Source organism: Panthera tigris, chromosome B1, assembly GCF_018350195.1.
Source record: "Panthera tigris isolate Pti1 chromosome B1, P.tigris_Pti1_mat1.1, whole genome shotgun sequence".
In the NCBI taxonomy this organism is placed as follows: Eukaryota; Metazoa; Chordata; class Mammalia; order Carnivora; family Felidae; genus Panthera; species Panthera tigris.
Window position 1 is genome coordinate 147795492 of NC_056663.1, and position 25620 is coordinate 147821111.

The 25620-nt window shown below is 34.4% G+C and overlaps 1 protein-coding gene and 1 long non-coding RNA gene across 13 annotated transcripts in view; one reads left to right on the plus strand and one right to left on the minus strand.

Annotated features, from left to right (window-relative positions):
- LOC122238023 overlaps positions 1–25620 on the plus strand; it is a 134899-nt gene that overhangs the window by 94375 nt on the left and 14904 nt on the right. For 11 of the 12 annotated variants that reach the window (XR_006216963.1, XR_006216970.1, XR_006216961.1 and 8 more), the window contains 2 exons: positions 23368–23522; positions 23853–23892. The exons of the other annotated variant lie outside the window; for it this stretch is intronic. This is a non-coding gene — a long non-coding RNA (uncharacterized LOC122238023). The remainder of the gene's footprint in view (positions 1–23367; positions 23523–23852; positions 23893–25620) is intronic. 12 annotated transcript variants of the gene reach the window in all.
- On the minus strand, positions 7460–25239 carry CSN3 (casein kappa). The gene is made up of 5 exons (XM_007086916.2): positions 25186–25239; positions 14938–14999; positions 11418–11450; positions 9759–10257; positions 7460–7657 (listed from the first exon to the last, which is right to left on the minus strand). The coding sequence occupies exons 1-4, from the start codon at positions 25235–25237 to the stop codon at positions 9796–9798; spliced, it is 609 nt and encodes a 202-aa protein (XP_007086978.2). The 5' UTR covers positions 25238–25239; the 3' UTR covers positions 7460–7657; positions 9759–9795.

Consider the following 25620-nt stretch of genomic DNA (forward strand, 5'->3'; position numbering starts at 1 on the left):
GAAGAAAGGTTAAAATCTACAGGATAGTATGCTTAAAGAATTGTATTTTCACTGTTCAAATCTTCAGTATTTCATACCTTTGATTATTTGTTGGGGTATTGAGTCAGTACTCAGGGGGCACGTGTAGTAGCTATCCCTTGTAGGTTCTACGGAGTGTTGTCAGTTGTAGGTTCTGAGGTATTTTATTTAGGAGAAGTGGCCGCTGGAGTTGAAATGAGTAACAGGGCATGTGGCATTGGATTCTGGAGTTGCTGTGGAATCTTCTGCAAGCTCTGGGATATATATTCAAGGGCTGAACCATATTCTTCAGTGCCATAGGAATCCCTTCAGGGTTGGTGGCATCTTTGGGCAAAGTGTCAGTTGTTTTGGTAGCAGTGGTGGCATTAGGGGGAGCAGAAGTGCTAACAGTCACAAGAAGAGTAGTGCTGAGGGTGGATGTGTTCACCCCTGGAGCAGCTGTGGTGGTTTTAAGAGCCTCTGCAGTGGCTGCAGTGTCCGTCACAGTACCACTTGCCCTGTTGGCACTCACCACAGTGGCTGTGGGACTAGTCATGGGAGCAGTCACAGCAGTACCACTGTTAGTAGAGGTGGTGTCAACTGCAGAAGTGGTTGCCATAGCAGGAGCGTTAGTGATGGTAGTAGCTGTGTCATCTTCAAGGATAGTGTCTCTTATCTGGTGGTGGTGGTGGTACCAGCAAACTAAGTGATGATTTTAGATGCAGAGGTAGTAGTAGCAGCAGATGAGAAGGGAGTAGTAAGGGCTTTTTCATTAGGTGTAATTTGAGCTATGCTAGCAGTAATGTCATGAGTACCTCCATTGGCTATTGTGGTGATATCTGCAAAGACAGTAGTGGATGCTGCTTGTGATGCAGGAGCTGCTTCTACAGAATTCTCAGAGGGCTGCTTTTTTGGTTGACTTGACAAGGTTTATGAGGTTCAGATGTATGAATTTCAAGTTAAGATGGAGGACATTTTATTAGACAAGGTAGTGATGAATGAGGTTTGCATACATGGCACTTGGGAGCATGTAGTAATGCTGGATCAGATGGAGATTGGTTAACGGGATGCAAGGGTCTCATCTTCTTTGGTTTGTTTTTGGAAGATCGATGGTGGTTTCTGGAAGAATTACATCCTTAGGAGTTGTCTGTGGACTTAGCAATTCCTCTTGAAGCATATCTGGAGACTGATAAATTGGTTGGTGGAGACCTCTTGTAAGAAACTCTCTTTATTTAACTATTGGAAACTTTAGACTTCAGCCATTTAGACTTAGGAACCAGATAGCTCCTTACTGCACCTTGGGAAGATGACACCTGTTTAAGTGCAAGTATTGCAACTGGAGCCTTCTGTTTTCCTGTCTTTACAGGTGATTTTTGTGTAGTATTGGCAACTGAAGACCCTTTTCCTGTATTGTGGGAAGATAATGTCTGCTTGGGTATAGCCTTGGAAATTTTTGACCATTTCTGTTTCGGATTACTAGTTTTCATCCTTTTTATAGCAGTTTTGGAGGATGATGACTGTTTGAACTCAGTCTTATCAGCTGAAATCAATTTGTGTGCAGACTTGTGGATTAAGTTCTCTTTTTTGAAGTTGGTTTTAATTATGGCTATTTTTGTACAATATTCCTAGGTAGAAATCACTTTTTGGTAGAGTGGGCCTTTTTGTTGCATCTTGGGAAGATAATGAGTGCTTGGATGTTAACTTAGAAGTTGAAGATTTTTCAAACTTAGATGCTAGGGATTGGTTTGGTGTTGCAGACTTTTGAATCTGGAGTTCTCTCTTGTCCAGCAAGAGAGCGGATGAAGAATTGAATATGAGAGAGGCTAATGTCTGAGAGGAGAAAAGAGCCCTGAGTAAGGCTCCTTGCTCCACATTTATTAGGATCAGAAGGCTTACAAACATAATGGGCATGCAGAAAGAGATAATGAAACAATGATCATTAACTCAAGTGTGTGAGAAGAAGGGGGTTTCAAAGATATGCTGTGTTAGGGGTTTGGGTCAATGCAAAACAAAATCCTGGCACTAAGCAGATGGCTGTTAACAGCAGGCACCAGGTGCTGTGTCTGTTTATCTTAACTTGCCTAGGGGATAAAACAGATAAGCATGCTACCTCCGGGTCAACAAGGCACTTTTCCTTTGCAAATTATCTCTGGGAAATTTCACCTTGCTGCTGTGGTCTGTTGACCTGTTTTTCTGTTCTTGGATGCTTTCATCCAGTGGAAGCAGCTTTTTGCTTTTGTTCTTTGCTGGGGGTGCTTTCACCCTGTTTACTTATTGTCAGACACTTTTGTCGTAAGCCTTGTTAACCCATTGGTGCGAGTCCAAGAAATTCCTAAACTTATTCCCCACAGTTTGGTAAAACTGATAAAGATGATTTTGGTTGAGTCTCAATAAGTGAAGCCTGGCTCAAAGACTGTGTTGATGTCTGGGCTTGGGCTTGTCTTAGTGCAAGGGGGGGCATGTGAGGACTTGGTTTTTCTAGTTTTGGTAGGTGAATTCAGCCTCAATAGCTTTTGTCTTGACTGGTCATGAGTTTTAAGATATTCAGTTGTCTGCAAATACAAAAGGATACAAATAAAAATATATGTGTGGCATCAAGTCACATGGGTCGTATTTAAAAATGTTCACTAGTAAAAACAAAAAAGTAACCATTTTTAACTTTTTTCATATTTTATTTTTTAAGTCTACTTTTTGGAGCAGTTTTAGGTTTATAGCAAAGTTGAGTAGATGGCACCGAGATTTTCTATATACTCCCTGCTTCTACATATGCAGTTTCTTCCACTTTCAGTATCCACACCAGAGTAGTACCTATAATAATCAGTGAACTTAACATATGCATATCATTATTCAAAGTCCATAGGTTACATTAGATCTCAGTCTTAATGTTGTACATTCTGTGGGTATTGATAAATGTATAATGGCATGTATTCACCAGTATAGTATCTTATAGAATGGTTCACTGCCCTAAAAATTCTTTGTACTTTACCTATTCATTCTTCCTAACTCCTAGTGACCACTGATTTTTTTTTTTTTTTACTATTTTCATAGTTTTGCTTTTTCCAGAATGTGATATAGTTGGAACTATGCATTTAAGTTTTCTCCATAATTTTCATGGTTTGATAGTTCATTTTTCTTTAGTACCAAATTATATTTCATTATTTGAGTATACCACAGTTTATTCACTCACCACTGAAGGACATCTTGGTTGTTTCCAAGTTTTGGCAGTTATGAATAGAACTGCTATAAACATCCATGTGCGTGTTTTTGTGTGGACATGTTTCTGATTTTTTTTTAATTTATAATCCTCTATGTGACTATATAGAAAGGGATATAATAATCAAAGTTCATGGTAAATTTTTTTTAAAGCAACAAAGCTTTCCTTATCCTGGTTATAAGCACAGTGATATTTTACTAAGTTTTTTTTTTTTTTTGCATATGATTGATATGAACCTCTTTATCTTTTTTTAAATGAAAAAAAATTACTTGTCGAAGAGCACTGAAAACTTACCAATAAAAATGTAGCAAGGTTCAAGGTGATCATAGATAAGAGGAAGATCTTCAACTTTTCTTCATGGACTTCAGAAAAAAGAAAGAGAAAAGAAAAGAAAAAAGAATCCATATTAATAGTGCATATAGTGTAAATTATTTTAGTAAGTCATGATATTAAGACTTCTCAATGACCAATACTTTCACTAAATAATTTGCTGGTTACCCACAGACTTTCTGCACCCTTTATAATTTCTAATTACATAAGCATAATTAGAGTAATTGGAGTTAACAGTGTAATTCTTCTTTAAATATAAGAAAAAGTCCATTATTTAAGTAAAAATTATTTTTAAATTATTAAATTATTTATGCTTTCATAGAGTCCTGAAGGGTTGAAGCAAATATTGAAGTTTGCACCCAATCACCAGGGAGTATCTTAGGCAGAATGAAGCATTCCTATTATAGCAATTTTTACTTAACAAAAACAAGCTTGTTTTATGATTTTTACTTAAATTGTGCTTGTTCTATCAAAGATTGCTATTTGGCCATAGAACTTGCACAATTCATAGGAATAAGCTTTGATTAAACTGCAGAGAAAGTGAAACTCTGTTCTTTGAGGATATATGATGAGTTGCCATAGTAATTAGTATAATAATGCTAGAAACAAATTCAGTTTGTCTAAGTCAACAGATCATTCCAGTGATTAATTTAACTGTTACACTTATGTCCAAACTGTGGAAAGCCCAGAGCCTAATAAAGAATCTACGTCCCAAACTCTTACCTGTGTAGATACCTTAGAAGAAGGTTTCTCCTCCTTGTTCTGGTCAGATTTTTTAACTTCTGTTAACCAATCTGACTCTTTTCCAGTAAATAGACTCTGTCTCCAAATGAAAACTAGTAAGCACCCTCTGAATAAATAAACCTTTCATCCCTGGATGTCCCTCCTACTTATTTCTTACTGTGGAGAGACTGAAATAACTTGAATATGAATATTGTTGGCAAGGGTTAATACTGAGTAAAAGAAAGTCAAATCTGCTGGCAAAATCAGCTGCTTGCATGGATTCTTTTTGTGGAAATATGTTTCACTGATAAATTTTGGAAAAAAAGAATAATTTTATTATAGAGTTTTATTATTTGTACTATTACTTGAAATCATTAGTTTAAAATTTATTGCCTAATGGCATGAGATATTTCAAGGTTTTATTCATTAAGGTCCTATTTTAGCCTCCTAAAAATGACTGTAGATATTTTGTTATGAATTATTTTAAAGAATGACTTTTAGATATGGAAAAAACTATGTTAATGCCAAATATTAATTTTATAGGAATGTATCAGAGTTTAATCTTGCCTTCAAGAGTTTCAGGGATTTTTCAGTATATTCCAATAAAATATGTATATAAAAAGTATACAGTTGATCTTTTAAGTCTGCTTTTGTTCATCAGCCTGACTATTAGCTTTATAGCCATGATTTCAATAATATGGGCATCTGGCCACTACTTAAGTATATCATGTTAGGAAGATTAGGAAAAGAATATGCCATAATCTCCTTCTTTTAAATAACCTGCTAAAATTAAGATAATGCATAATATTGATATCACAGTTTAGTTACTATTCTGTTGACATTCAGCTTTCTTTCCTTGAAAATTGAGAGTAAGTTATAAAAACATCCTCTCTTTATACTTTTATATTGCTGTGATTGCTGACAATTATTTGTAGTAATTTTCTTTTGATTTAAAATTGGTTTAACAATATATCACTAATTTTGGCAGTTTGGTAGTTTGATCACTAACTGCTAAGGTCAGCATTTATTTTTTTCCTAGATCTTGGTAAGAGAAGTCTAGGTTATTTCATCTTATTAAATGGGTATTTCAACTTCAGTCATTAATCCACTATTCTTCTATTTACTCATTTGTTTAACAAATATTTATTTGGTTCCTACACTGTATCAGGCCTAACCTTGGACAGACAATAGTAAGCAGGATATAAGACTATAGTTCCTATGTTTGTAGGGCTTGTAGGCCAGCAGGAAAGATAGACAGGCAGGTGTAACAGAGTTTGAGGAGTACTAAAGGAGAAAGAACTGGCAGAGGCAGGATGCTATGGCAGCACATTAGTGGATCATTTAATCTTGGAAGTTCAGGAAAGGTTTTCTTAAGAATGTGATATTTTAGCCAAGGAGTCAACTTTTGATTATGTGGTATAAATTATCAAAAGGATTTGAGTGGCTTCAGAAAAGTGCAGGTGCAGCTAAAGCAGCCACAGGAGTTTTTGAATGTATGGTGTGAGGATGTTAAGGGAGAGAGGTGATGTGGGAAGGTAATAGCAAACTCATGAAAGTTGTCTTTATCCTGTGGGCAATGGATGTGCTTGCAAGTGTTACTTAGGGAGAGTAGGGATAAAAGAATGAACACTGACTGAATGCCCATTTAATATAGGGTACATTAATGAATATCTCAGATTAAAGGTTGTATGTCCTACTAGTAAGAGAATGAAGGCTGGTGGGTTGAATTACTAGCATTCAAAGCTAAATTTTACCACTTAGTGAAGCCCATACATTTTTACTGTCTTTTGTTTAACTATTTTGAAGTTGTTTGCACACATAGAAAATGAGGATCAGTAACAAATTATTTCAAGAGGTTACTGGTGAAGATTAAGAGATTAATATATGTGAAAGTGCTTTATATGTAAGAATTTGTTGTTTTTGTTGTTTTAAAGTAGTTTGCTTCATATTTTATTTTACCTACCAGACTGGAAATGCTTTTATAGTAGTGTTCACATGATTAAGAGCATGGGCTTTAAGGCAAAATTGTCTGGGCTCAAATCCCAGCCCCACTTGGGGAAAATTACTTAATTTATTTTTCTTAACAGTAAAAACAACATGTAGTCCATGGGTACATATTAAATGACTACATATGTGTAAACAAATAGAATATTGACCTATAGTATATATTGTATAACTTGTTGATTGCTTATTATTATTAAATATCATTATTGTTATATGCTCCACAATAACTCTTATACTACCTTGTACCTAGTAGGTGATAAATTTTTTTTAATTAATAAAACAAATTCTGCGTCTTCCACATTTGCACTTTGTTTTTCAAGAAATTAATAATGTTATTAATGGTCATAGTAAATGAGGCCCAGCTATGCCATGCTCCTGACCATCCCTCTCTTCCAGTCTCTAGAATTTGAGCGAGAGAGCAGGTAAAAGGCTAAAAATCATTCCTAATAATAGCACATCTGTTGAGGGTTTCGGCAAAAGATTAGATGGGTGACCAGTAAGCACTTTGTAAGGGTTGAGTGATTTGTATTTTTTCTGGCAGGATGTGTTAAATATGGAGCAAGCAAATAAGCAATCCAGTTATTTTTGCAATATTTGTTTAAGAAAAAAACCCCTTATTTTTGGACTTTGAATATTCACCAATGTTTGTATACTGGAAGACGTCAACTCTAGAAGCTTCCTGTGTGTGTGTATGTGTGCACGTGTGCACACACATGTGCATGTTTATATTTGGACAGATGTGACACTGTAGCTTCTAGTCTGGAGGAATCTAGTCTAGTTTCCATCAACTTCATAATTTTCCTATGTATCTGTGTTAGCAGTAGTGGTCATCTATAGTCTGCCTGTGCCCAGAAATTGCTCCTGGGAATGATCTTATCATTAGCGATACATTGGAACACTTAAATTTAATGTTAACTCTAGAGTTTCTAGGGCTCTCAAGAGTCACTTTTGTGGTCCCTGGGACTGGATTACCATGGCTTAGCTTTTTCCTGGTCCCAATGACTTAGTTGTAAGTTTAGATGTTCCAGTCTCATCCTGGAGAAGATGTTCTTAACCAGTGTTAGACCATGTACCACTTCGAGAATTAGATGCTATTTTGAACTTTGCCCCAGATAAACTTGTTTACTCAAACTCACACTAAATTTGCCTTGGACTTTCAAGGTTTCAAAGATCCCTGAGGTATAGCCACAGACTCCTCAATTAAGAGATCCGCTTGCATTCAAATGGCTTTATTGTGCAAGAAACAAAAAATTAAATGAGACATGGATGTAAAATGTAAGGGGAGAAGAGAAAGGAGCCAAATCCATTGAAATCACTTTCTCTTTCTTGAATGAAGGTGGATGGGTGACCAAAGAAGAGTTTGGAGTAGTCATTTGGTTTCAGCAAGACCTATAAAAAATGATGACAGTTTAGGAATTTAATGTATAATGTGTTAACAGTTTTCATGTACACTATTGTTTAACTTAAATGATTTATCTCTTATGTCTGTATCCAAGGATTTTATCAAATTAAAAATTTAAATATAAATATTTAAATATAAATATTTGAAATTGGCTTATAGTAACTGAGAATAATTGACTTCACTGAATATTTACACCAAGACAATGTCCTTTACATGCTTCTTTATAAGTGATATTATACACTGGTTGTCGCTTAGAAATCTAGGTTCATGAGTTTTGAACAAATGTAACTATTGAAATAATGATTATTCCATTAAAAATATAATCATGCAACATCTTTTGAATCAATAAAATATGTAACTGTGTACTACTTGCTTTCATGTTGTCTCCATTAATTTTCTCATTGTGTTTTCTAAATTTTAATAAGTCAAAAATTTATCCAGCATCTTATCTTCTTTTTCCTACCATATGTCCTATTAAATAGCAACCAAATAATAAAATTTACACATACACTGATCTAAGGAAACCATAATGTATTTTCTGTTTTTCTGCACATTAGACAGCCTGTACAGAAATAGATGGCATAGTAATTAAGCTTTATCATCTGAAATCAGACAGTTTTGGTTTGGTTTCCAGTTTTGAACTTTTGAGCTATGGTAATTTAGTTAAGATCCATAGGCCTGTTTATATTTATTTTTGTGTGTGTGAATTCAACATAGTAATATAATCTGTCTCATATGGTTGCTATAGGAATAATCAGAGGTAATTATATGAAGTAATTACCGTCTAGTAAGGACAAGATGTTGGTTAAAAATAAATTTTATTATTTATTATTTTTATTTTTTTCTAATGCATTATGTTTTGTAGACTGACCAGTTTTTACAATCTTTTCACAATATGCATTGCCACTTGAGTCTTATAGAAACCACAATTAAGAGAAAGTGAAAGTTCAGAGAGAGTAGTGACTTGCCCAAATTCACACAGATGGAAGAAACAGCCCTCTGTGGTCTAATGCTATTCCACTTGTAACACAGATTACTGTGTTGTATTTTAGATTACATAACATATAGGCAGTGTGATGTACTGAAAATATTTATTGCAAAGAAACTCCAAATTTCACAATTTCTCCCCAAATTATTTAAACTCTTTGGTTATTTTCTATTTTATTGATCTTTCCCTTTAACTTCTTCCCATAAGTTGCAAGTTATTTTAGACTCACCCTTATTATTGGATCCAAATAATAAATGGGAATATTGGAATCAAATTTAAGATTCTGAAAATATTCTTTTAGTATGTATGTGCTTTTTAAATTAAGAATTACAATTCTTTCATGGGTTTATCTTACAATATGAGAAATTTCGGGTGCCTAACTTCATGGGTCCTTTCTGAAATGATGTCTGAAATAAAGAAATGTATGGGAAATGTATTTCCTTTTATTCAATTTAGGGCAAAATTAGAGTGGAAGAACATGATCACATGTTTAAAATATATTTAAACTCATATTCTGTATAAATGTTCTAAGAAAATTTATGTTTGAGATAAGAAAAATCACAAGTTTTTACTTCATGTGTGAACAGAAATAAAGTAAAACTAATAGATTCTAGTAGTGTTCCAATTGTTGAAATTAAGTTTGATAATAAAAGCTCAAATTTTTCTTCATTTTGTAAAATAAGATATTTCATTTCTTACTGAAACAGAATCTACTATATCGGTGGTGTGGCACCAACAAAGTAAAATTATAATGAACCCATTTTGACTGCTCCTGTAACAGACTTAATTTGTCTATTGTACTATCTTAGATGTTATGATTGTACTGATGAATCCATGGATCTTGTCTGTATTATTTTTAAAACATTTTTATTAAATATTTTTTTTAAGTTTATTTATTTATTTTGAGAGACAGAGGGCAAGTGATCAAGTGGGGGAGGGACAGACAGGGAGAGAGAGAATCCCAAGCAGGGTCTGCACAGAGCAGAGCCCAATGCAGAGGCTCAAACCCCTGAACCCGTGAGGTCATGACTTGAGCCGAAATCAAGAGTCAGAAATTTAATCTTGTCTTTATTATTTAGTTTTGTCTTTTGCTCATTTACCTGTAATGTCATCTTCTTTGACGTTTCCTTAGAGTTTTTAGACCATGGTTGAAGTCACTGGAACTGTGGTAGTCTCAGGTGTGCTTGTGATGGTGAATTCTGAGGATGCTTCTGTAGTGACTACCGTGTTCACTATTGGTTCAGTGGTAGGAGTAAGTGTAGGCTCAGCAGTAGCAATGGTATTGATGGTAGGGTTGCCTGTCTTATCCTGAATTTTCTTTGGGGGAATGACAATAAATGACGCAGGTAGGTGTGGGTGACGTACCACAGTGGGTGTGTAGGTATTTGGCAGGACTTGCCACTGAGGAATTTGGACATGTGGCCTAACTGCAACTGGTTTTGCATAATATGGATAGGGCATATATTGATTATTAACTGGTACAGCTGGTTTATGTGGGTAGTAACTGGGCTCATAGTGAGGATAGTTACTCAGTACGTAATGAACTGGGATATACTTGGCAGTTTTCTGATTAAGCAATCTTTCATCATTTTCACGGCACTGCAAAAAGAATACATTGTGCAGATGGTATAATTGTAGGCTAGAATCTGAAATCAGAACTTTTTGAAGTAATATATTTTAGTCTTTGACATTGAAGAAATACAATATTGGAAGCAGTGAACTCAACAACCGTATTATTTTACAAGATACGGATTTGTACACTTCTCTTCCATTTCTTGATTTTCAACAAATATTAAAAATAGTATTAGTTTCAAACAGATTAGATGAGGTAATCCATAATGTAAACCACATTGCCAGGTCTTGCATATATGAATAGTGCTCAATAAATGTTGGGCATTATAATAAGTACAATACCTAGAAAAGTCTCATAGAGAGCTTTGACATATTATGCACAAACATAGCACATGCAAAGAAATATATGTGCATATATAGCTTTTAAAATATGTGTATATCTGTGTTCTTATCACATATTTGTAATTGTTTACAAATTTTATTTATCTAGAGATTAGGTTGAGAGCACATTTTTTTTTCTAAACTAATTATAGCAGAATAGTAAAACAAGGTGATGTGGGAGGATTCTTATATTTATACTTTGGATTCTTTTCAGCTTCATTTTATTCACTAAAGATCACTTAGGGAATTTTCTGTTTTTATTTGCCTCTCTTCTATTGGTTATGTGGATTTATAAAAATACGTCATTAAATCTTCCCATGTGAATAAAAACAAATCAACAAATTACACTCCAAAGCAACTATTTCTCATGAAAGGAGACATATCTAAATGTGTTCATTCAAACATATTTGGAAAACAAAAAGAGGAAGTAAATGCAAGTGTATGAGAGTTATTCAAAGATGGGTCAGAGAAGATCCTTCCCCCAGTCAGGAGAGATATTAAACTTTACATTTGTTTTCCTTTTCTCCCCAATATTAAATTCTGAGATAATTTTCTCATGCTGCAAAATATACATGAAAACCAAAAATACGTGACTTGGGTCATAAAAAGAATCCCAAGATTTTCAGGTGAATATTGAGGTCAATTCATACGATTGTTTGCTGAAGTGATTTTTTTGGTAAAGATTATTATTTTATGGGGTTTATTTATTAATTTTTAGACAGAAGGCATTTAAGTACCATTGAACTGTGCATAATATTATACTTTAGAGTTCATGTCTCTACAAGAAATAATTAAAAGAAACTTACAGTTGGTTGTTCTTGGTTTTGCACCTGTGCACCCTGCTGCAGTTCACAAAAATGAGAAATAAGTTAAAAAAAAGCAAGGCAAAGTCCAGATTTTTTGTGGTTTAAAAATCTTTTGTACTAAAGACAAAACGTTGTTTCTCTGTTTTTGCTTTAATATTGTAAAATATTGTAATGCATTATCCATGGTTGTTTAATCTATAAGGTCTGTGAGCCACTCAGGAAGTGATAGCAATAAGCTAATTAAAATCTTTAAAAATCACCACCTGGGGAGAAAATTTTAAGGTTGAAAATAGTATGATCATTTGACTCCTATGCCAACAAATATACATATTTGTTTAAATGGAAAATATGAATAACCTATATTCAATTTGTATTGAATTTACATTGTGTTTTTGGTTTCTTTTTTTGTTTGATTTTTGAATGTACATTATTATAAATAAGAGGGGCATTGAGCATAGTTTTTTCTGCTCTCCTACTAAGATAATTTATGAGGTTTATTTCGATTAAAGAACAGCCTCTTGTATAACATTAATATATAATGTTATATAAAAAATAGTGTTTTTTAATCAACTTTCATTTGTTTTTATAATACTTTTCTTAATTCTGGATTGCAACATGCATAGGGAATCAGGAGTGAAAAAACAATTTCCATAGGCATATATATAGAGCTTTAAAAACTCACAAAGTTTATATGAACTTTTGGGATGAGGTTATAAGATTAAACATTTTTAAAAATGATAGATCTAGTTTAGGACAGTTCACACATATCCTTTGGATATAAAAAGACTCTTTTGGATGATGTTGGTACAGAAAATTAGAAATTTGATAAAATAATAAAACTCACGTATGTTGAGATAGAGATTTCTTTGCTCTAAATGCATTAAATTACTAAACTTACTAAATTACTAAATTAAAACTTAAAAGGTAATATGAATATTGTAGAAAGTTTGCATATACCCCCAAATTGAGATAATCTAGACATCTTCATATTATATCAATCTGTACATATGTTCCTAGTATATGTTCCTGTTAGTACACATATTGTATCTTGCTTTTTTTCCAGAAGCAATATCTCATCTTTTTTTCCCATTTATCATATAGTTTTTATACTCAAATATCTATAGTCGAAAAATAAATGATAAATGATTCTGTCATGAAATGTTTATTCTTTATTGTTAACCGTTAAGGCTTCTTTCAAAAAATGTTTTATTAATAGATAGATGAGTAACATCTGTATATCACTGTCCTTTTTAATAGTTTTCATAGATGCCTTAAAATAGTTTTAAAAAATATAACTTTTGGGGGTGACAAAAATCCTTTAATGGGAATTATCGGATTGCTGTACAGAAAAGTTGTGCCAATTTATAATTCCACCAGTAGGCTATAAGATTGTGCAATTCATCACATAATGTTAATAATAAACATTATCCTAACTATATTTGGAGAGAAGGGACAAATTAACATGTATAAGATACTATCACAAAATATGTATAGTTTTGATTGTTCACAAGATTGAATGGTAAAATCTATAAACTTTCATTCTTTTTGAATTATTTATTCATGTCCCTGGGGCTTGAAGCCTTTGTGAAAATGGGAAGAAGTGTTTGGGAGCTACAGTAAGCTCAAGTAGCTCAGGAAGAGGTTGCTATAGACCAGGCAGTTGTGGATCATGTGATACTGCGATTTATAATAAAAAATATATATTTGGTCTTCATTCCAGGTTCTGGCACAGTGCTGCTCCTAAAACCCTTGTGATTTCCTAAGTGATGGGCATGGGGTTGGGAAGAAGGTGTCTTTCATTATGTTAATGAAGTGAATTTGGACCCCACCTAAGGATGGAGACTGGTTGCCAGAGAAACCAACCTTTTTTCTTTTTTCAATATTTATTTATTTATTTTGAGAGAGAGAGAGAGAGAGCTCCAGCAGGGGAGGGGCAGGGAGAGAGGGGAACAGAAAATCCTAACTAGGCTCCGCTCTGGGAGCGCGGAATCTGACAGGGGGCTTAAACCTAGGAAACAGGAGATCAGACTTGAGCTGAAACCAAGAGTGGGATGCTTAACTCAGTGAGCTATCCAGGTGCCTCATGAGAAACTAACCTTTTGGTTTGAAGGTTGGGGCTTTCAATCCCACTCTGTAATCCTTTAGGGAGGGGAAAGGGATTGGAGGTTGAGTCAGCAGAAAACAGCCAATAATTTAGGCAGTCATCTCTATGTAAGGAAGCCTCCATCAAACCCCAAAAGGATGGGTTCAGACAGCTTCTGGGTTGGTAAGCACATGGAAATTCAGGGAAAGTGACTTTCTTGGAGAGGGCATAAGACCTCTGTACCCCTTCTTACATAGCTTACCCTATGTATCTCTTCATCTGACTGTTCCTGAGTACATCCTTTTATGACAAACCAGTAATCTAGTAAGTAAAACATTTCCTGAATTCTGTGAGCTGCTCTAGCTAATTAACCAAATCCAAGGAGGGAAATGTGGGAAACTCCCATTGATAGCCAGTCTTCAGAACTACAGGCAACAGCCTGGGCTTGTGACTAGTGTCTGAAGTGAGAGCAGCGGGACAGTATGAACCCTCAACCTGTGGAATTTGACACTGTCTCTGGGTAGATGGTTTCAGAATGGAGTTGGAATCTCTGACACACTGCTGGTGTCCAATAATTGCTTGGTGTTGTGTGAGAACTCCCACTCCCAAACACATGTTCGCAATGTGTCCAGGAACCTAAAATAATAATTTTCTTATTTCAGTTTTAATCCTGATTATTCAGAGAGAAAACCTAAGTTCAAAATGTGCTGGTGGGCAAAGTAAAATGGAATTTCCAGGAATAAATGAAGTAAAATAAATGTAAAAGTCATAATAAATTTTAAGGAGTTTGACTCTAAGAATTTACCTAATAGAATTATTTAATAAATATTAGCTTAAAAGGAAGTCTAAATTGAATAATACATGAATTATGAAACAAAGACTAGTACCTTCCAAAATGTATAATCTAAGAGATGGTCATCTAACATCATCTTATGTTTGTTTTCTTGTTCTTGCTATGGGCAAATAAGTGCCTGGGATCCCTGAATAATCTCTCTTTCTTGGATCTCTCTCTCTCTCTCTCAAAAAAAAACAACACATTAAAATTTTTTTAAAAAGTTAAATAAAAAGAATTTATGATCCTGGGTTATGACTTATATATTTATTCTTTAGGAATTATTTTTAGAACATTTTATAACTTAAAAATATTTCCAGAATTGTTCTCTCTTTACCTCCCCAATGTATTTTCTGTATAGTATGAGAATTTTAAGGGTTTTTCATACATGTTAAAGTGTGATTTCTTAATTCCTGGGAGCTAAAATCATATCCAGAATAACATGATTATAATTTTATAATATAAAATCAATAAAACTTTAAGAAAATATAGCAAGTATGCAGTTACTTTGTTACATGAAATATAACTTCACTTTCCACAATAGAACTTTTAAATAAAATTTTCTTAAAATCTTAATACAAATTGATTAGATGAAATCAACTCACCAAAAATGGCAAGGTTAATGCAAGGATATTCACAACTAGGAAAAAAGTCTTCATCATTGCACCTGAAAGTAAATTTAAAAAAATTAAATTAAGAGGATCTGTTATAATTTAGGACTGATTTGGGACAACATTTGCTTGTTTTGTTTTCTTTTTGGTTTAAGGAAAAAACCAGATTTATGGGTAGATTTAGCCAGTGTAGAAAATAATTTATTGTACATTTAAAAAAAAACAAACTTGAAATTAACAGGGTGAATCTGATACAGGCTTTGCCAACAACTAGCATCAGTTTTAGGAAGAGAGTTACAACATACACAAATCAGTGTAAGAGGAAAGAAAGAAAGTGGAAAATTCCACAAGTGTTTCTCTACAGATAGAGGGTTTTGGTTAAGAGAATCATCAAATTCTTTGTGTAGAAGATGGCATATACGTAGGACTTGTCTATGGAGAAGGATAGGGACAAAAACTTTTCAAGTAGAGGAGAAAGCCTTGGGAACATCCATGGACACTTTGAAGGGAGTGGCATTTTATAAGAAGGGAAAGATAAAGTTGAAAAGAAAGTTTAGGGCAGCAAAGGAGAGGTCTTGAATGCCAGGTGAAAGAGTTAGGCATGGCTTTGTAAACAACAGAAACTAGTTGAGAGGTTTTAGACTGGAGATGTTAAGACTATACATTCCTTTGGAAGACTGAGTTCAAGTCCAGTCCCTATCTACTTGAGTAACTTTAGCCAATTAATTTCTCTTGCCTAGACCTTATCTTTCTAATCTATAAACTGAAGGTTTGAACTAAGTGATTTCTAAAATTCTATTAATTCCATGATTGATCTAATGGAAATAGGTAAGATGGAGGGAAGGTGTGGGGCCTGAGACTGCATTCTTTATAATATACTTTGGTAGTAATCATAAATGATATTATTAACTTGATTGTTTTAATAATAAATATAAATATCATAATTACAGTGGTTTTGAATATTTAAAAAAGTAAATTAGTTTTATCCTTCTAATGGAATATAGGGTTGTCACACCTACTTATTTGACCCTTTTTTAAAAAGTTTATTTATTTATTTTGAGAGAGAGAGAGACAGAGAATGAGCAGGGGAGAGGCAGAGAGAGGGGGAGAGAAGATCTCAAGCAGGCCCTGTGCTATTAGTGTAGAGCCTGACACGGGGCTTGATCCCATGAACTGTGATATCATAACCTGAGCCGAAATCAAGAGTCAGACGTCTAACCAACTGAGCCCCCCAGGCCCCCTATTTGACTCGTTTTTAATAAATTGTCTTTTTAGAAAGATACATATAACACTTCAGACTTTTAATATTTAAGTGCATATCATGTTTGTGAAGTAAATACTAACTACATCCTGTTGTAGCTATTGTTTTTGCCATATGTGTAATAAAATTGAGTCCTACCAACAGTTGTACAAAAGAGGTTCACAGAGTTAAAGCCCAGGGTTGGGAAGGGGAATCACATCAGACTCTATTTGCTTCCATTCCCAGGTAATAATGATTTGGAAGACTGTCTACTAAACTGACTTCAAAACTATCTATCAGTGGATAGAAAAGAACTCCTATGGAATCAAATCTGAACAACCTGCAGCAAACTCAGATTTCATTGAGAGAGTGGAGTTCCTTATTAATTATTTACATGCCAATTAATTTTTTTATTAAAATATATTTGACATACAACACTGTATAAATTTACCATATTGTAATATGGTTGCCATTGTAGTGATAATTAACACTTACATCACATAATTACTATTTTTTTTGTTTTGGTTGGAATAATTAAGATCCAGTCTTGACAAATATCATGAATATAGACAACAATATTGTATTGTAATCACCAGGTAACTTAAAATTATAGACTGAACAGTAAATTTTTATGATGTTCTCACAAAATTATAACACACACATGCACACACACACACAAAAATTCTGTAAAGTGATAGTAATTCTTCCATTTTTAGCATCAATAGATATCAGAGAGATAAGCCCATACTTTCCTTATCAGCTACTTAAACCAATGAGTACTTGAAATTGCCTTCATCACTTTGTAAGACAGAAATAATTTGTGACATAGAATTATTTAGCTTTCATGGGAATACAAAAGACATGTTTTAAAACAATAGTTATACTATAACAAATAAAATTAAGACCTTTAGATATAAATATATTTGAAATTAATTAAGGGATCAATCGGGATTATTATTACATGTCCATCTTGCTGAGAAGTTATCCCTTCACATTTGTCTGTAGGTTCTTTGTCTTGAATACTTTCTTTTTTATTTTGGTTATTATTTTTCTAAATTTCAATGATTTTTTAAAAAGTTTTTATTTAAATTCCAGTTAGTTAACATACAGTGTAATATTAGTTTCAGGTGTACAATATAGTGACTCAACACTTACATATAACATCCAGTGCTCATCACAAGTGCACTCCTTAATCCCCATTACCTATTTCACCCATCTCCCTGCCTGCCCACCTTCTCTCTTGTAATCATAAATTTGTTCTCTATAGTTAAGAGTCTGTTTCTTGGTTTACCTCTCTATCTTCTTCTCTAGAATTTGCATTGTCTTTAGTAGTTTATCATATCAAACCTTGGCCTTTAACCCAAAGTGAAGTTAAAAGAAAATTGGATCATAACACCATTCAGAATCTACGGTTTAGGTTAGAAACTAATATCAAAATGAAGCCAAGACATATTCAAACTTAACAATAAAAGTTAAAAGGAAGAATATGTGCTTCTAAAATAACTTTGGTGGTATTATTTCTATTGTAAAAAGAAGTCGGCCTCTCTGGATATTTCAGTATGATTACCTTTCCTTGTGTCTGTCAGGTCTTGCTTGGCAGTAGGTTGAGGTGGCCTTTCAACTGTAGAGAAGACCCAAGGTAAATAACTGAAGACTTATTAAAGGGTATTAGTCACTTGGGTCACGTGATTTATTTTCCTCCTACATTTCGCCGAATAGGAAGATGACAAAAAGGAAAGATTTGATGACAGCCAGGTCATCTTTGGGTCAATCTTTGTGAAATGCAGAAGGGGAAATAGAGTTGTCATTCATAAAGCTTGAAAAAAGACTATTCACACTTTTTGAAGAATGTATGTTTTGTAAACAGAGGAGTTCTAAAAAACATTAATTGCATTCTTAATTAACTTATCCTACCTCTTTGAATTTAAAGCTGTTGTAAAAATGAAAAATAGCTACCCATAACACTGTCGTATTTTAAAGATTTTAAATTTAAGAACCTGGATATCAAGTGATACTACATATATTATTAAGTCTACTTGGTCTTCTTCAAAACTATTGATTTTTAAAAATTAGAAAGATGATCATTTATTGCACACCCAAGAGCAAATTTTTAAAAGTTAAATCTAAATGTGAAATATTTTAATCAATATAAAATAGTCATTTGCATTTGAGCTACAAAATAGAGTTTTCACTAAGCTCATGTACATTCAATACACATTTGTTCATTGATTAAGCTCTTATGAATGACATTTTAGTTTAGATTTTTAGTTTTCAGGAATATAGGTGATTCTGTATAAATAAAATTAAATTATTGAATTGAGGATAATTGTTCTGTCTCAGAGATAGCTCATTCTGACATAAAAGTAAGTTTTAAAAAATCACCAATATGGGGGCCATTTTGGTAAAATACAGCTAACCAAACAATTTGCCGAGCCAATTCAGAAAAGGATATTTTATTCTGTTTATGCTTCTCTGGGGAAAAATGTTAATTGTGACTTCATTTTAGCTGTGAGGTCCTGGCAAGACTGAAGTATTTACAGGAATCAGTGTAAGACTGCCAGAATATGAGAAATAATGTGAGCATTGTAGTATTCCTATATTCTTGTCTTTTTCTTAGAACTATTTTATGCCTTAGAAAATTAGGAACAATGTTCTGAATCATAGAATGAATGCTTATTGAGTTTGAACAGAGTGAATTGAGATTTTCCATTTCTCAGAATAGTTGGCTTTTGCTGTTTGAAGAAAAATGGCAGAGATTCAAAACTGCTAAAACAAGCTATTAGAATAATAAGACCAATCATTCTATATGGTCTGTTTAGTTGCACCTTTTTTCTTTGGTTGTGAGGGTCAAGTGATAGTTGGAAGATTATGGACTGGTCAATGGGGATTGACCAATTATGAAGGTATTCCTTTCTACATGGTAATTTCTCAGTCCTTGGTTTAGAGCCATAAAATGATACTTATTTTCAGTTGAGCCTTTATTTACTTAATTCACAACTACAAGAACTTATTTATTTGTTTATTTATTTATTTATTTATTTATTTATTTATTATTACTATTATTATTATTCACCAAAGGCTCAGAACACTTTTAATAACATTGTTTTAGTGGGAAAATATATTTCAGTAATTATATTTCCCCTGAGAATGCTAGGAATCTTTATCCATACCAAGAGAAAACCATTTTACAGTGAGGTCACCCATCCACCTCAAACACTAATCTGACTTTTTTGAAAAACTGGATATTATTTGTTGAGTACTTAAATTAGCCCAGGTACTGTTCCAGGCTTTAGGGATAAATTAGTAACCAAAGCAGGCAAATATCCTTGCCATTGTGGAGCTCATAGTCTAACATTTACTTGAATACTAGTGACACTGAACATTCCCCATATGTATATTGACCTAAGGAATCTAAGAGAACTAGAGCTTTGAATGACTGGTATAGATGAACTAGGTGAACTCTACATTAGAGCTATTCAGATACCTTGATGTTTTTCAAAGAAAAACAAAAAGGAAGATCAGAACTCCCATGATATGAAATCTCTCAGGAAATTGGGATAGTGATGAACAAGATCTTAAAACATAGAGAGTTTGCTATCTGGAATTGGTTCTCTAGCCTCAATCTAGTCATAAATTCATTTTAGGGGTCATAGTCTACTCCTGAAACATCCCCAGAGTATGGGAGGAAGACCAACAGGGCTTCTTAGTCAAGCTACAGCTTCCTTCTGTTTAGGTCCTGATAATCAGTGTCTGTATAACCATTAACACAGGGAAGCTGAGTAAGAGGCTATTGTGGGTTCATAAGTTCAGATTTCAAGCACTATTAAATAATCATTTTGTGATCAGTGATATGATTATTGATGCAAATGCATGCTTTTATCCATAACAACTTCTTGTTCTGTTAGCATTTCTCACATCTGATATGTACTTTATCTCTATTTTCTTTTCTTTTGGTGGTACTCACATGTATGTGGGTTTTTTTTTTCTGTCTCATTTTATTTCTCAGCTACTTCATTACTACCAGGCTGATCTCAATACTGTATCATGTACTTCAAGTACAACGTTTGTGACAGTAGTGGCAATGTAAATAACTAACATAATTTTCTACAGATTAATTCTTAAGATATCATAAAATTAACATTTTAATGCAGAAGCTTGTATACTTTGGAAACCTTTGCAATGCACGAAAATTCTGGGAAAGTAGCATTAAATGCTCCTAAATTTTTTAAACATTAACAAAACAGAATATCACAATTTTTCTATCCTGTAGAAAATTTATTTAAATAAATTGTGCACAATATATAGTTCTTATTCAAAACAAGGCACTATAGAGCACCTGGGTGGCTCAGTCAGTTGAGCATCTGACTTCGGCTCAGGTCATGAGCTCATGGTTCGTGGGTTCAAGCCCCATGTCAGGCTCTGCACTGACCATGTGGAGCCTGCTTGGGATCCTCTCTCTCTGTCTCTCTCCCCCCTACTCTCTCTGCCCCTCTGCCACTTGCATTCTCTCAAAATAAATAAATAAACTTATAAAATTAAGAAAAAACAAAAAAAAAAACCCAAAACCAATATGTTTGGAGAGTATAGTAGGCAGTCACGGTCTCTGCTTGCAGAGAACATACAAAGAGATAACACTTTCTGTTGGATGTAGATAAGGAGACTCTTTTGAGGCCTGAGAATACATTTGATGTCATCTAGAGCCCATCGAGTTGTTATGACTTTAGTATTAGTGCACATATAAATTTATGCTTTAGCAACTGTTAGAATCCCAAAGTTTCTGGGTCCACTATAATAACACATTAAGAAATACAAGGAGTAATCAAGAAAGCTTTCAATTTTTGTAAAGGATCCAATATGTATCAATTTTGTAAAGGATCCAATATGATCCTAGCACTTTCTGTAACTCTGTTCTTTATTTACTCCAATAGATCTTTTATTCCTCTCATACCATTCAAAATATCCAGGTCAACTATGACATCCATGTGGTCAAATCCAGTGCTACTGTTTAGATCCTTCTCTTCATCAATCTCAGCAGCCTTTGGCATGCTGATTCATCTTTCTGACTTGTAATGATTTATTCTTTTGGTTTTTCCTCTCAAACCATTGGCTGCTCTTCATTTCTCTTTTGGTTCCTCTTATTTTTCTCAAACTCTCAATTTGGGGAAACGTTCATGGATTCTTCCTGGGCTTACCACCCTTTTACCTTTTTTCCCTCTCTATCTTTTGTATCATTATAGTTGACCTACTCCATTCCTATAGCTTTAAATATGATACACATACTCTTAACTTCATTGAACTACATATTCATGTATCTAGCAGTTCTGTTAGTATTCCCGTTTGTATGTGAAGGGGACAACCCACATTTATGAATAAAGCAGAATATTTGATTTTTAGACACATCTCTTTTCTCAACTCTCCTAGTGTTTCCCCTCTTTAATAAATGAAACTATGATGCTCTCTGTGGATAAAGACAAAAATCCGTGAGTCATTTTTTTTTTCCCATCCTCAACAGTCCATTAGAATTATAAGCCCTATCTTTGACGATATACCCGGAATCTGCCAGCACTTTCTAGTCTTAACATTTATTGCTCCAGGGGCGCCTGGGTGGCTCAGTCGGTTAGGCGTCCGACTTCAGCTCAGGTCACGATCTGCAGTCTGTGAGTTCGAGCCCCGCGTCAGGCTCTGGGCTGATGGCTCAGAGCCTGGAGCCTGCTTCCGATTCTGTGTCTCCCTCTCTCTCTGCCCCTCCCCCGTTCATGCTCTGTCTCTCTCTGTCTCAAAAATAAATAAAAACATTAAAAACACACACACACACACACACACACAAAAACATTGCTCCAGTCAATCCCAGCTACTGACATCACACACTTGATCATCTCAGTACTTTCTGGTCTCCCTACTTTTACTCTTGTCACCTTGTAAACATTCCTCACACAGTTATAAAAATGTTATTTTTTGGACATATACCTGATATGATTATTCTCCTGCTTAAAATCTTGCAATGACCTCCTCTAGCACTTAAAATAAATTCCAAGCATTTTCTCAGAGCCTATTAATTTCTATAATTTATTATCTCTCTATCCCTCATATCTTATATTCCACCACTTTTTCTCTCACTCTGTGCCAGCCTCAATAAACTTTCTGTTTCTAGAAGGTGCCATACTCTTTCCCAAATCACTTTTTACTTTTGTTCATAGTCTCTGAAATATTCTTACCCCAATTCTCCTCAAATAGTGTCTTCTTTATATCAGAGATGTTTCTTGCCACATTTTCTAAATAGCCCTTTCCTTTCCATCATCATTCTATTATTTTACCTTATTTTTTCCATAACATATTACACTATGAAATGATTTTCAAAATTTATATATGTCCATTTACTATTCTCTGTCTTCTTTCACTAGAATCTAAGTTCCCCACTGCATAGAATTATGTCAAACACATTTTAGACATTCAAATGTTTGTTGCACAAATTATCTGGATACTTGTTTAAGTTGCAAATTATTAAGTCACTGCACACTTCTGAGCCATAAGTTTCAGGGGAGTAGTGTCCCTGGAAATCTGCACAGGAAATATGTACCTAGGGGTGGCTGGGTGGCTTGGTTGGTTAAGCATCCAACTCTTGACTTCCGCTTGGGTCAAAATCTGATGGTTCATGAGTTTGAGCCCTCCATCAGGCTCTGTCTGTACTTGGGATTCTGTCTCCCTCTCTCTCTGCCTCTCCCCCGCTTGCTCTTTCTCTCTCAAAAAATAAATAAAAGTAAACTTAGAAAGTTAAAAAAAAAGAAATAAGCACCTAAATAGTTTTTTATACACTTGAAAGTTTGGGATTCACTACTTTCTTCTGGATGAAATCAGAACCTGTTCATGAAGAACTCCAGAAGTGGACAGGCATATTCTCTGTTATCCCTGGGATTCGGATTTCCTTCACTGAAGAGCTAGTGGATAAGAAATAGGTTTTCTGGGATTTTCCTGAAAGAGCATTAAAACCGACTTCCCTTTGATTGTCGGTGGAGCTGGGCTCTCACTGGGCTCTCACTTGGAGTGATTGCTGCTAGATATCCTGGTTGTATTTCCTTCCCCTACTGAAGTCTTGGATAGATGAGAGAAGTAATATGCATCTTAAACTGTTGGAGGGAGGAGTCCTTCAGCTGATGGTGCCTTACTTTCACCTTATTTTATTGCAGCTAATTTCTTTCATCTGCCTTGGTTTGACCAAACTTCAGCCATAAGTTTATCCACAGGAATAACTCTGCAAGGTATTATTGAATTCACATAGAATTCTGGAGAAATACTGCCTCCTGGATGTCTTAGTCATTTACATAAGGAGATGACTCATCAGGTGATATTTGTTCTCTATATCTATATGAAATATTAACAGAAATGTTATGTACTGAACAAGAACATAGTAAGATATTTACCACCTTCTCTTTTGTTTCTAAGATCAGAGGTTATCCCTAAGGTTAAGAGAACTTTATATATTCACTTTTTATCCATTAGAAACAGGTTATAAATTATTTTAGTCCCATCTTTTGTTCTTTTTTACTTTGCCCAATGAAGCTAAATGTCATTAAAAATACTCATTTGGGTACAGATTTTATCCATTCAGTAGACATCTGTTTAAACATTTAATTTGTACTTACTTGTCAATTACTGTTTTTTATCCATTAAGGTTCAGCTCCAAGTCACCTGTGGGACCTTTCCTAATTTGTGTAAGTCAGTCTAGTTTCCCTTATATTTTAAAGGTTTATTTATTTAGTTTGAGATAGAGAGAGTGTGCATGAACAGGGAAGGGCCAGAGAGAGCGGGAGAGTGAGATTCTCAAGCAGGCTCCATTCTGTCAGTGTAGAGCCCAATGTGGGGCTTGAACACATGAGCCATGAGATCATGACCTGAGCTGAAACCAAGAGTTGGACACTTTACCGACTGAGCCACCCAGGCACCCCTACCCTTCTGCTTTAAAAACAAACAAATCCCTCTCCTCCCAAAAAGCCTCTGTGAATACTTTATTGGAACACTTATTACATTTATTGAAATTGTATACATGTTACTCTATTCTCACTAGACTATAAGCTACTTAAAGAAGAAAAAAAATCCTTTTGTCCAAATCTCTAACATTTAGCACAATTTTTGACACAAAATGAACATTGAGTTTTTAGTGAATGAATGAAATATGAAAGATTATCTGGGGAAATGTGACTCTTCTTCTCAAGGAGAATAATGGAGATAAATTCAGCTTTTTGTTTACTTTTCCATAAAAGCCTTTTTCAATAGTTTGTATATAAACTCCATGTGAATGTGGTAAGTAGTGTCTCTACAGCTGATTACGTTTTAAAATAATAGTGTGTTCAGGGGCACACTAATTTGATCATCTATTTTAGATGAGATGGTAAACATGCTATAATAAGGTCAGTTTAGTTTGGGAAGCATAGTTAAGCAAAAGATGTATTAAACTGGCATTTTCAAGAATGTTATGTATGTTTGCTATAAATTTTCAAGAGATATTTTGAGTTTGAGCGTGAATATTTAATTTGAGCCCATCTGGTAAGATTCATGCTTCACGATACACACTTTGGGAGACAATGTTCTTGTGAATCCTATTCCCATAAACCAACATTAGATTGCAAAATAAAATGGAGGTTTGATTGACACTCTCTTTGAGAAATTATCTCCCTAGTCACCACGATCAAAAGTGTCAGGACCAGGAATGATGTAGCCCAAATTCCCTGGGGGACTGGCTGATTAATTTTAATAGAATGCATTTGCTTCACAAATACAGTAGTTAAAAGTAAATGATAGTTTCTTCGTTTTTCTCCCCCCAGGGAGTTACAGTGATATAATTTGAAGTGAATAAAATAAAACTTCCAATCTGAGAGTTAAGGACATATATCAAAGCCTAAACAAAGAAAACAGAGGAAAGACAGTAAACTAGAAAGTTGGCCTTCGCAAACTTCAGAGCAGCCAAGCTTTGCCTTTGGCCCCTCTTCAGGGCTTTGATGTCCTACCTTCTTCATTTTCCTCTATCTTGGTTTCCTTTGACTGTCTTTCCTCAGTCATGCAATCACCTCCAATCTGTCAGCTGTAGGATTGTGAAACAATTGCTATAAAATTAATTTACCAAGTTATATTGAGGACAGTCTAGTCTTCTTTCTCTCCCTCCCATAGTTTTAAATGGGATCACTGACTTTAATACCAAAGAATGATCACTGACTTTAATACCAAAGGATGAATATTTAATGTTTGAGGAAGCTCTGATCCTTGAAAATGACCAAGGGAGACAGCAGTTTCCCTGTTCAAGTCATGCTGAGAGGCTCATTAGGCTGACCTTGATTTGTAGCCAGCTAGTGGGTCATGGCAGAATTTCCCTCATTGATGTTGAGGGGTTAGCCATGAACACTTTTAACTTGGAGTGGAGAAATGTAATCTTTGTCCAAAGAGAA

Bases quoted from the DNA above. Each gene is read 5' to 3' on its own strand.
- CSN3 (XM_007086916.2), bottom strand. From the start codon at position 25,237: ATGACTGAGGAAAGACAGTCAAAGGAAACCAAGATAGAGGAAAATGAA. The intron at 11,451-14,937 runs GTGAGTTGATTT...GAACTGCAGCAG, and splicing joins CATTAACCTTGCCATTTTTG to GGTGCACAGGTGCAAAACCA. The intron at 10,258-11,417 runs GTAAGTTTCTTT...TTCTTTTTGCAG, and splicing joins AAAACCAAGAACAACCAACT to TGCCGTGAAAATGATGAAAG.